We start from the raw sequence: 12,052 nt of genomic DNA on the forward strand, positions 1-12,052 counted from the left end.
TTGACGAGCTCTGTGCGTCTTTGAACGCACCAGTGAGCGCGGCTCACTGGTGCGTTCAAAGACGCACAGACAACCCAGCTACGCTTAAAAGAAACCGGGTAAAATAAATAAATGGAAGAAAAATAGAAAGGGGGGGAAAAAAAGCAGAGGGGCTGTGACGTAATTACCGTTGTCTTTGTGTTTGAAAGAAAAAAGCGTCATGTGCACGATTTGCATCACAGATAATTCAGAAAGCGTGTTCATGTCTGAATTTCCGGTCTCTAATACATTCAGGCACACAAATCCACACACCATCACACAGCCGGGTCACACGTTTATTATCATTTCAAAGGAATGCTCGCATTACACAGATGTGTTGTAAAACAAATGCAATTTTCAAGAGTGGATAGCAAAAGAAAGACGCGTTGGGCTGTCCCCACGGGGAGTTGTGACATCCAGTGTGGTTTAAATATTACAGCCAAAGTTTCAGAGCAAAAAATACCAAAGCACAGTACACGTTTAAATGAAAGGGAGAAGCTGGGTCTGTGGTGTTAAAGTGAACTCCATCCATTGTTAGAGCGCCTCCTCGGTACGAGCAGATGCTCTACGCTGTAGCTGTGGGAGCGTACTGCATGGCTAGTCTGTCAAACTCGTTCTCCTGCAAGAGAACAAAGAGCAGAGGGAACAGTTCAGCACCACAGGAGCACTGTAACCCACTTTAAGCATGTTTATGTACATCTGCACTCTTATGTAATGACACCAGTGTGGGACAAGGGCTAAAGACCCACAGTGGCTTCGCTCCAAAGGACACCTGGCACTAAAACTTTCATAACATCCATTAAATCGTTATATTTGTCAGAATGCTTAACGACAAGAATGTTACCTTAGCTAAATAGTCTTTGAGGAACGGGTGGGCTCTGTGTGCATCTTTCAGCTGGGAGAGGTATCGACTGGTTACCTGGGGACATCATAAACTCATCAGACACACAGTACCAAAAACAGGTAACAATAATAATAATAATAATAATAATGGATACTTTATTGATCCCCATGGGGAAATTACTTGTTTTTCTCTGCATTTGACCCATTCACTCAGTGAAGCAGTGGGCAGCCCACTAAGCAGGCGCCCGGGGAGCAGTGTGTAGGGACGGTACCTTGCTCAGGGGTACCTCAGGGTAGCCGTTAAGTGGATTCGAACCGCCGACCTTCCGATCATGGGGCGACCACTTTACCTACTGAGCTATCCCTGCCCCCGTTGGCCAAAAACAAAGTTTAAAAGTCCACAAAAAGCAGGTTTACAGACGAAAGGTGACACAGGGTTACCAACAGAGAAACAACTTTTCCAAAATGTCTGCAAACAAACTGTAACATGTTACACTGGTAAAGAATATCAGAGTAATGCCATAAAACCTCTAAATGCTCCACCTGTGTACTCCTTTCTATAATACCAGATATTAAGACCCTGTGTTTCGTATAGTTTGCAAATACATTTCCTCACAACTCCAGGAAACCTTGAGTGAGATGTGCTAATCAGCAGTTACTGCAGGTGGAAACAATCTAATGATGACTTGTAGCTTCATGTCAGCAAACCAGCTTCAGCAAAACAACGTTGGTGAAGTCTGGAGAGGCCTCAGAACCATCTCAGGCCACAAACAGCAGAACTCTCTGCCTGGGAGGGATGTGAGGTGGGCAAATGAACTGAATCATTTCTTCAACAGATTTGATTCAACCATGAGACAGTCTACAACATCGGCTGCAGACTCACCCACCCCCACTGCTGCTGTTCCACCTCAGACACCTCACACCTCCTCTATTCACCCTGCTCACTCCCCCCCACCCCCAACAACAGCATCCAATACACACTCAACACAAGGCTCCAGCCTGTCTCTCTCAACCACCCAGGTTAGGAGGGAACTGAGGAGGATTAATGGCAAGAAGGCAGCGGGCCCAGATGGCATCAGCTCGAGGGTCGTCAGGTCCTGCGCGGACCAACTGTGTGGGGTGATGGAGCACCTCTTCAACCTGAGCCTGAGGTTGGGAAGAGTCCCACAGCTCTGGAAAACCTCCTGTGTTGTACCAGTGCCAAAGACTTCACGCCCCAAGGACCTCAACAGCTACAGGCCGGTGGCTCTGACATCCCACCTGATGAAGACCCTGGAGCGGTTGGTCCTGGCTCAGCTTCGGCGCCTAACAAGCTCATCACTGGACCCACTTCAGTTTGCCTACCAGCCTGGCATTGGAGCGGATGATGCCGTCATTCACCTCCTACATCGTTCCCTCGCTCACCTGGAGACCGCTGGAAGCACTGTGAGAATCATGTTCTTTGATTTCTCCAGTGCCTTCAACACTATTCTTCCCTCGGTTCTGAAGGACAAGCTGGAGAACTCTGGAGTGGACCATCACCTCACTACCTGGATTTTGGACTACCTCACCGACCGACCACAGTATGTCAGGGCTGTGTGTCGGACAGGGTCGTCTGCAGTACGGGGGCCCCACAGGGAACGGTTCTGGCTCCGTTCCTCTTCACCATCTACACTGCAGACTTCTCCCACAATTCCACCCAGTGCTTCCTGCAGAAGTTCTCTGATGACTCTGCAATAGTCGGCCTCATCACTGATGGGGACGACAAGGAGTACAGAGGTCTGACCCAAGACTTTGTGGACTGGTGCCAGCTGAACTACCTCCAGATCAACGCCAGTAAAACCAAGGAGCTGGTGGTAGACTTCCGCAGGCACAAGCATTCTCCACTGCAACCACTGAACATCCAAGGTATGGACATTGAGGCTGTGGACAGCTACAGGTACCTTGGTGTTCATCTGAACAACAGACTGGACTGGACTCATAACTCAGACGCCCTCTACAGGAAAGGGCAGAGCAGGCTGTACCTGCTGCGGAGACTCAGGTCGTTTGGGGTGGAGGGCCCACTCCTGAAGACCTTCTATGACTCTGTGGTGGCTTCTGCTATCTTTTATGGTGTGGTCTGCTGGGGCGGCAGCATCTCTGCTGCAGCGTGTTGTGCGCTCTGCTGAGAAGGTGATTGGCTGCAGACTCCCATCTCTGCAGGACCTGTACACCTCCAGGACACTGCGGCGTGCAGCCCGGATCTCAGCTGACCCTTCTCACCCTGGACACAGTCTGTTTGACCTGCTCCCCTCAGGCAGGAGGCTCCGGTCCATTCGCACCAGAACCTCTCGCCACAAGAACAGTTTCTTCCCCTCTGCTGTTGGACACATGAACAATAACCATATGATTGTCCCCGCCACTAACACATGACCCTATGCTGTGTCACTGCATCATTTCATGTTTGGCACTGATCACCACCTGCACTCATGTATATATCTTTCTACGTAGCACTCATAATTCTTATTCTCATGTATATATCTCATGTATATCTCATGCACATATCTTTCTTTCTACATAGCACTTTAATTCTTATTGTCTGCACTGAAGCACCGCAGCAATTTCCTAATGTTGTAAACCTCAACATCTGGCAATAAACCCATTCTGATTCTGATTCTGATTCTGACAGGAAGAGACTGAACAGGGTGATCCGAAGGGCCAGCTCTGTTCTAGGATGCCCTCTGGACCCAGTGGAGGTGGTGAGTGACAGGAGAACGGCGGCTAAGCTGTCATCCCTGATGGACAACATCTCCCACCCCATGCAGCAGACTGTGACAGCACTGAGCAGCTCCTTCAGTGGGAGACTGCGGCACCCACGGTGTGGGACGGAGAGATTTCGCAGGTCTTTCCTCCCCACTGCTGTCAGACTCCACAACAAAGACTTTAACTGAACAAACACACACATCCACACATGTGAAATAACACTAAGTGCAATAATCCTTTCTGGCATCGTTGTATTTTTACTCAGTTGTATATAGCATTCGTATTCTATTTTTATCTTATTGTATATTTTTATTCTATTTTATTCTACTGTATATAGTATATTATTTTATTCTATTCTGTACAGCTGTGTACTGTATTTATTCTTATTGTATTCTAATTTTTGCGTCATAACTTTTGCACTGTCCACTTCCTGCTGTGACAAAACAAATTTCCCACGTGTGGGACTAATAAAGGTTATCTTATCTTATCTTATCTTATGTGCTGCTATCTGTGTGCTCTGAAGTCCTTATAATGTAAGGAAGATAAGTGAGCGTTATCTCATGAACTCTGATCTTCAGATTGTGCAACTCCTCTATGGCAGAAAGGATTTGTCTGGTTCAAAACAAAACAAGAAGTGCATCTTATTTTTAATCCTCGATGTAGGCATGAAGGGTGAGGGGGCAAAGCTGCTTCAAACCTCTTTGAAAGATGGTGACTTAATCTATAGGATATTGATAAAACCAATGGTTAAATCACAGACGGCTTTGGGTTCAAAGTCTCACCTCGGGAGCTTTGCCCAAGTGCTGGGTCAGCACGATGAGGTTGATCAGTGTCTCAGGGTGGCTGCTGTCCTGATAGGGATAAGAGAGAGGAAGACGCTTTACTGTCAGCAGGTTTAAAGTTTCTTACTGAAAGACTCAGATTGACCTGCTGCAGGTCGCAGTGATCCAGTTTAATGTCACCCTGCTTTAAATGAATCACAGCAAAAACATGTGTGCTTACAGCAACATGAACCAATGCTCTCTAAAATCAATACCTGCAAACATGATAAGACCAGACTCACAGCAGGCATCACCAACCAAGGTTATTCCAGGCAAATCGTTAGTATCTGTTAGTTTGGTTAAGATTTCCTAACAGTTTACCTGATGTGTTTATTGAGAATCTGGACTCAAATTAACCCCGAAACTAATACAAGCTAAGCTAAAGCTTAACATTTTAAAACAAAGATGTTAACTCAAGTGAGAAAATACACCCAGGAAACCAAACTGAATCAAAAAGGCAAAATCAAATAAAAACTAATTAGAAAAAACTATAATAACCACTGGCATCAAAGCGATCTGCACTCACAGATGGATTCAAAATGCAGATGACTTTGATTTATAAAGTGACCTGTAGTTTTTATTTACAACAGATTATATTCAATAGTTTAAATAATGAACACGGATAAATAACATTTGTTGACTGGAGGAATAAAAACTACAGTCCAACCAAATCCTGTTAGAGATCAAGTGCAGGAAGTGTGCATGTGCTGCCCCCTGCTGTCACACTCAGATCATTTACTTCTTCAGTTATACACTAAGATGCTTTATTCTTCAGGTCGTCTGGATTCAGCAGTTATAATATGGTTCACACTAAAACGAACCCCGCCTCCCACCCAAACACACGACCAATCACGTTCACTGAGCGTGACGCAAAATGTAACAGCTGCTGTCACAAACAAGAGGATCAGCAACAACTGTCATTTTTATCTGTGTTGAACCACTCACTGGTGGTCAGGATGCACGAACGTGGAGTCAGTGTGAAGAAATTCCCAGGTTTTCTAACTAAACTTGTGTTAAGCAGAATTGATGGTGCGGCAGAAGCGGCGCGTTTGCAGTCCGCTCAGGTCCGAGGACGGCCCGTCTGGCAGCGTACCAACTAAGTTGTACGACCATAAATTATGCTTTAGGAGTTCTTCATCCCCAGAGCAGTGCAGAAAACGAATTAATATGGGGTTCAAAAATAAGCTTCTGTGCAGGCTGTACATGTAACACAAGCATCTGACTGACTATCACACATATTGGCTGAGATCACGACAAGGAGGAAGATGTTCCTTAACATGAGTTTATTCATTACGTAAAAAGTGGCACTACTCTCAGCTCTAAGACCGTGGATCTAAAAGCTGCCTTAGAAACAAGTTAATAAAGCATTAAGTGAATTGTGCATAAATGCAGAGACCAGACAGACACACAAAAACCAAAAAAGCCAACTCCTGTGGTCCTCCAACCTTATCAAGCGCCTCCTGCAGCACTCCTTCAGCCTCCTCCCACTTGTTCTGAGCCATGTAGCAGGCCGCCTGGCCATTGAGGAGCAACAGTGTAGAAGAGTACTTGTCAGACATCTCTTGGAAAATGTAGTAGGCATCCTGCAGCTTCTCTCCACCCTGGAATAACAAACAGACTGTGAGTCAGTGATGATTCTGAAAAGTCAGTCGCAGCTGCTTTATATGCATCGTATTGTTTTTCTAATGAGGACGGGGGTGCAGAGCTCCTGAAGATATGAGCTGTTTAAGAAGCAGAACAGTCCATTCACCACCTGTCACACTCTGGCTAGGTTAGCTTTACACTGCACCAATATTTCCTGCTGCTTCAGTTCGTTTCAATGCAGCTACACCAACTCCTGTATTGTGCACTGAGGGTTAGCACAGAGGGACATTAATGAAGGTTTGTCCCCTCACCACAGCAATGTTAACCCAGGCTGTTGCTAGCTGGGTTAGGGTGGCGTCTTCATCCTGCTCCTGCATCTTCTTCAGTTCTTTCCTATGAAAAAAGAAAATGTGATGAGAGGATGACTGCCCCAATTTACAGTCTGTTTTTGTTAATGCAAGCTTTTCTAATTCACAGAATTAGTAACACACACTGCAGGTCTGCTGAGTTTAACTGTTTGATAGAGTGCTGTGCAAAAGTCTTGAGCTCCCCCTCATTTCTCTGTATTATGCTATTATTATTGAAACATGCAAACATACGATAGAAAGTAGCTGCTCTCTTATTTCCCAAGAGGTCACCACAGCGGATGTACGCGCATGCTGATTTTACACACAATGCCCTTTCCTGACGCCACCCTCCCATTTTTATCCGGCACTAGGAGTAGGCTAGCATGTGACCCCTGAGACTGGGTGTGTGTCTGCTGCCATAATCTTGTAATTTCTGTAAGCAGACTTCACGAATAGTTCTCCAGGCTTCTTGAAGGATATTCAAAGCTCGTCTTTGGATGCTGGCCTCCTTTTTTTTTTTTGTTCTCTGTCAAGACGATCCCACACTCTGGGGGATTTCATCACACCGGCTGTGTTTGGGATACACTGCACACCCTGCAGAGATAGCTGTGTTTTTGGCTAAACGCTCTTTGAAAATCCCCCAGTCTGTGTAAGACGCTTGTTTGACAAGTTGTTCATTATGTGTAGATACAGCACTGTGTCCTCCTTTTTTAGGCTAAACTCCTTTGACAATGGTCGGGTACAAGAGCTGGATTAACCCTTTAGGACCTACCATAGAACCAAGTCCGCCTGAGCTATCTTTATAGTTTTACATGCTGTAGCGCCATTTTTGGGAGCATTTCAAGTTGCTATACATCAATACAGCGGTTATATCCCAAATTTTAATAATATGTATGCTTTAAGTCCATAGTAACTACATAAATAGCAAAAAAGTGCAATAAACTACAAAAAAGAAAATCATTTTTGGTTCTTTACACATATTTGCAGTCAGAGAAATTTCAGAGGTTTATCCCTCAAAACCGTAAATGCAAAAAAGTTGCACAAAATAGTTTCCAACCACAGGAAATTTATTTTGAGTGTCTTCATAGTTTTATGAAGACACTCGTTTTTATATACTTCTCTCTATACTTTTTATATACTGCAGGGAAAACGAAAATATTATAATGCAAATTTGGAAAAACAAACAAAAAACGGCGTGTGCATCAAAATAAACTGTTTCCAGCAGTGTAAACATGAATTTTAATAACACCAGCATAGCTTTGTAAATGCGCTATAGAAAAAAAACAACGATATTTTCCGCAAAAATGACGTCACTTCTGGTTTCGGGCAGGTGATGGCGGACATCAGATAAATCGCACTGACGTCTATTCCAACGTAGGAAGTGTCATGAACAGCTGATCAGATCGGCAAAGCGTGTTTCTGGAATATTTTGGTTTTGTTGCTGCAAATGCTTTTAAAGAAATTTTTGCAAAGCCATGTGTGGAAGGAAACCGTGACCTCGGACAAGCTGAATGCATAAGATGTAAGTACAACTCTTCTGGTATCATGTGCACAAAAAACGATTGCGCTAGCTTATGTGCTTCCAGTTCTACCAGGCTTTTAAAATAGTTACGCAAAACGGAGCGTGCCCACTCCGACCGGCCATAAAGGGTTAAAAATGAGCCAATATCCAGAGAAGAACCTGGAGAACTATTGTTTGACACCGCATCAAAATAAATCATAAGAACGCCTGAAAGCTGGTTGAAGATTTTTGTGCAGAACTGTAGATGTGCGCTTCCAGAAGCTGATCAACCAATTCTAGTGGAAATTCTCTAGTGTCATGTTCATTTTTCTCTTGGATGAAAACACCAGGTAATGTCATACCTCGCCAGGTCAACACGATCCAAGCTCAGAAGCACCTGAATGGTCATGGCCATACTGATGACAAAAACAGAACAACAAGGGTAGGGCTTGGTCAGTTTCATGCAGAGCTCTTTAAACAGCAGGGAGTGAAGATCCCACTGAGTACAGATGACACAGGACACATTTCACGTCCCAAAAACAAATTACGAGGGCTCAGAGTTACAGAGTTCAGACTGTAAACAACCCAGAAATCATCTGTGATATTTAGAAAAACGTCAAACAAAATACATGATTGATGTATATGTAAATGTAGTTCATCTCACACTCCCACATATTAGCTGTGTAGGCACTTGTGCGCATTTGTCAAAGCAGCACAGTGAGTCCAGTAATCATGCAGATGACTGAGCATCTCCATCAAATATTGGTTATGAATAAAAATGAACGTTAAAATTTAAACTGTTCTTGTTTTTGTGGTGATTACTAGTCAAATATGGGGGAAATGTTTGGAGCGGATCATAAATCAAACCTTGTTAAGCTAAAAATTTCACTCCCTTCTTACCACTCGAGGCTTTCTCCTTGGTGCAGAGCCCTGAGGGCAGCATCAGTATTCATCTCGTGGTGATAGATGGAGGCAGCCATGAGTAGGAAGGTGGTGTTGGCAGCATCCACACTCTTTGCCATCTTTTTGTCCAAATCGGCAACGATTACGTCCCTGAACAAAAACAAAGCCTAATTAAAAGCTGTGAAGAAAAAACAACTACCATCTGAAGAGTAAGCTGTTTCCATCTTCTGTCTTCTTCATTCAAATTTGTACATGGACACCTTCCTGAATTCTGTCAGGCTTGTTAAGCAGTAAAACATGAATAAAAACTAAGCAAACATAACATCACAAAACACAGTTTCCACTGAGAACAGGAAACAGTCTGTAACTATGACTATATGAGAGTGAAATAAACAAAAGTCCCACCATCAATATATATTTTTATACAATCTGTTAACCACAGAGGAACTGAATTATTTATTGTATCTTGTGTGCATTATTAACACAACACTTATTTCTCTTCTTTAGGACACACAGGACATTATTGAACACCTGGAGTTTGGAGTGGCAACAGATATAAGACCTGTTGGTGTTGATCAGGCCTGTATCAAGAACGAATGAAAACCCGGGACCCTCAAACACTCAAGAAGTCTCTGCTGAACCCAAATCTCTGCATTTTAAAAGTCATCGCACATCTAATTCTTCTTCTTCTTTCAGCTGCTCCCTCGGGGGATGACACAGTCAATTAACTGCCCATCACACCAACCCTCTGCACAGCTTTTCTCAGAGGTCTTCCTCCTACCATATTACAACATCCTTTGTCCAGTATATCCACTCTCCTCTTCTCTGCACACGCAGACCATTTCTGCTTCGCCTCTTTAACTTTGTCTTCAAAGTCAGAAGCCTGAGCCGTCTGATATACTCATTTTCACAGAGAGAGATCTGCGCATCTTCATTCGGCCTCCAGCTCCATCATTTCGACATCACACATCAGAGCATGTCACTGCCATCATATAAACCTTCCCTTTCAAGCTTGCTGCCATCCTTCTGTCACAAATTGCTCCTAACACTCATATCTACCCACTCTGTCCACTGCCTTGGATGATCGTCCTTTACTACCTCTCCTCCTTGTATTTTCACTCTTACACAGACATGCATCTTTTTTCTGTTGACATTCATTCCTCTTTTCTCTAGCACATATACACACACACACCTCCACCTCTCCTCCACCCATTTTCTCCTCCCACTACAGTTCAGAATGTTGTCTGCAATCCTCAGAGTCCACAGAGACTCCTGCCTTACCTCATCCGACAGCCTGTCCATCACCAGCACAAACAAAAAGGCGCTCGGAGCCAGAGCCTGATGTAATCCCACCTCCACCTTGAAACCACCTCTCACTCCTCCCTCACAACAGTCTCGCTGTCGTCATACACCACCCTCAAATAAACTCTTGACACCCTCACACAGCATTGCAGTTCCTCTCTTGGCAACCTTAAATCTGCTTTCCACAGAGCCACAAAGACCAGCACATATCGAACTGCTTGTGTGAACTTTAGCCTACTACTGATACAGACTGGAAGGCCACAGTGACAACTAGTATTAACTACAGAAAAATAATACGTTTTATCCATATCCGGGGGCGATCGTGGCTCAAGAGTTGGGAGTTCGCCTTGTAATCGGAAGGTTGCCGGTTCGAGCCCCGGCTTGGACAGTCTCGGTCGTTGTGTCCTTGGGCAAGACGCTTCACCCGTTGCCTACTGGTGGTGGTCAGAGGGTGGCGCCAGTGTCCGGCAGCCTCGCCTCTGTCAGTGCGCCCCGGGGCGGCTGTGGCTACAATGTAGCTGCCATCACCAGTGTGTGTGTGTGTGTGTGCGTGCGTGCGTGCGTGCGTGCGTGTGTGTGTGTGTGTGCGTGTGTGCGTGTGTGTGTGTGCGTGTGAATGGGTGGATGACTGGATGTAGTGTAAAGCGCTTTGGGGTCCTTAGGGACTAAGTAAAGCGCTATACAGGCCATTTACCATCTACTCTATCGCCAAGTCCTATGTCCCTCCCGTGGCGGACTAGTGTAAGTGGATGTACAAATGGTACGTCTCGATGCATCTCAATCATCCAGGAAAGTAAATCTCCAAAAGTTGATTCTGTTCATCTGGACGTAGCGTTTTGTGGGAGAAACGTTTCGTCACTCATCCAGGTGACTTCTTCAGTGTCAGCTGACTGCAGGTTTCCCCATCTTATAAAGAGTAAATTTGCATAATGACTGAAACCAGCCCACTGAAGGAACAATGGGCTGGGAGGTTTATAAGATGAGTGACGAAACGTTTCTCCCACAAAACGCTACGTCCAGATGAACAGAATCAAGAGGTAAAAATGGTACCTTTTGCTCTCACTCGACAAATACTCTGCAAACATCTTCACAGCCTGCAGCTCGGGGGGAGAGTTGGCCTTGATGTCATCCAGGACAACAGCATACTTCCTCTGCAATAACACAGAAAGTAAGAGGACGGGTCTCATCGACACTCCGTGACAGCGGTGGGTGCGCAGTGACAGAGCTCTGATGGAGACACTCACCTGAGCAATGTACGCTCTATACAAAAACATGTCCCTCTCGATCTCCTTTTCTGGTGACGACGGCTTCAAAGACAAAACACAGGCAGCATTTCAGCACCGAGAGAAGTTTGAGCTAACAGGTTTAGCACTGCTGCTCGCAAACGGGACGCTGGCTCACACAGAGCCGCGGGACAGCTTCGTTTAAACGCATTCAGGTGTTAACTGTTTGTCACCTACCTTCACTTTCTGCGCCTCGTTGATGCACTGCTGATAGCTGCCGATGTAATACGCATTTTTCACATCGAACAGCTCATCAACATCTCCCTGCTGCGCCGCCATGTTGACTACAGAACTTCCTGGACACGTAGCACATATACGTCACCTGCTTACGTTTTGCTCAGGATTCTGGGAGATGGAGTTCAACAACAAACTGCTGAGAGCATAGATTTATGATATATCTCTGTGATACATGCTGAAAATTTGCTGTCTTTAGTCAACTCTTTTTTTAATGCTCTGGTTATATGTGTTTATATTTTTTTGAATTTTTACATTTCTATTTTGAGGCACTTTGTGATCGTCACTTTCTTACTTTGTTAGGAGTAGTACCCATTTATAGCACAGAAGAGCCCTTCCAGCTCTCCTCTCTCCTGTCTTGTCTTACTTCTCTCTTTCACCTTTTCTATCTCTTTGAAGAAGTGAGGCTCCATAAATATTAAAGAGGTAAGTATTACTTCTCAGTTGCAGTGAATTGATAGAAGAAAATAAAGAGAAAACTAGATCAGTAGAAAA

General features: G+C 44.7%; 1 protein-coding gene across 1 annotated transcript; it reads right to left on the reverse strand.

Annotated features, from left to right (window-relative positions):
• Positions 1-300: 300 nt before the first annotated feature.
• Positions 301-11,660, reverse strand: cope (COPI coat complex subunit epsilon). The gene is made up of 10 exons (XM_085397520.1): positions 11,501-11,660; positions 11,285-11,347; positions 11,091-11,191; positions 8,736-8,888; positions 8,198-8,251; positions 6,299-6,380; positions 5,849-6,004; positions 4,365-4,433; positions 863-937; positions 301-637 (listed from the first exon to the last, which is right to left on the reverse strand). The coding sequence occupies exons 1-10, from the start codon at positions 11,600-11,602 to the stop codon at positions 584-586; spliced, it is 909 nt and encodes a 302-aa protein (XP_085253646.1). The 5' UTR covers positions 11,603-11,660; the 3' UTR covers positions 301-583.
• Positions 11,661-12,052: the final 392 nt, after the last annotated feature.

Source organism: Rhamphochromis longiceps, linkage group LG23 (assembly GCF_057381845.1).
Source record: "Rhamphochromis longiceps isolate RC_006_pf linkage group LG23, R_longiceps_female_GT1.1, whole genome shotgun sequence".
NCBI lineage: Eukaryota > Metazoa > Chordata > Actinopteri > Cichliformes > Cichlidae > Rhamphochromis > Rhamphochromis longiceps.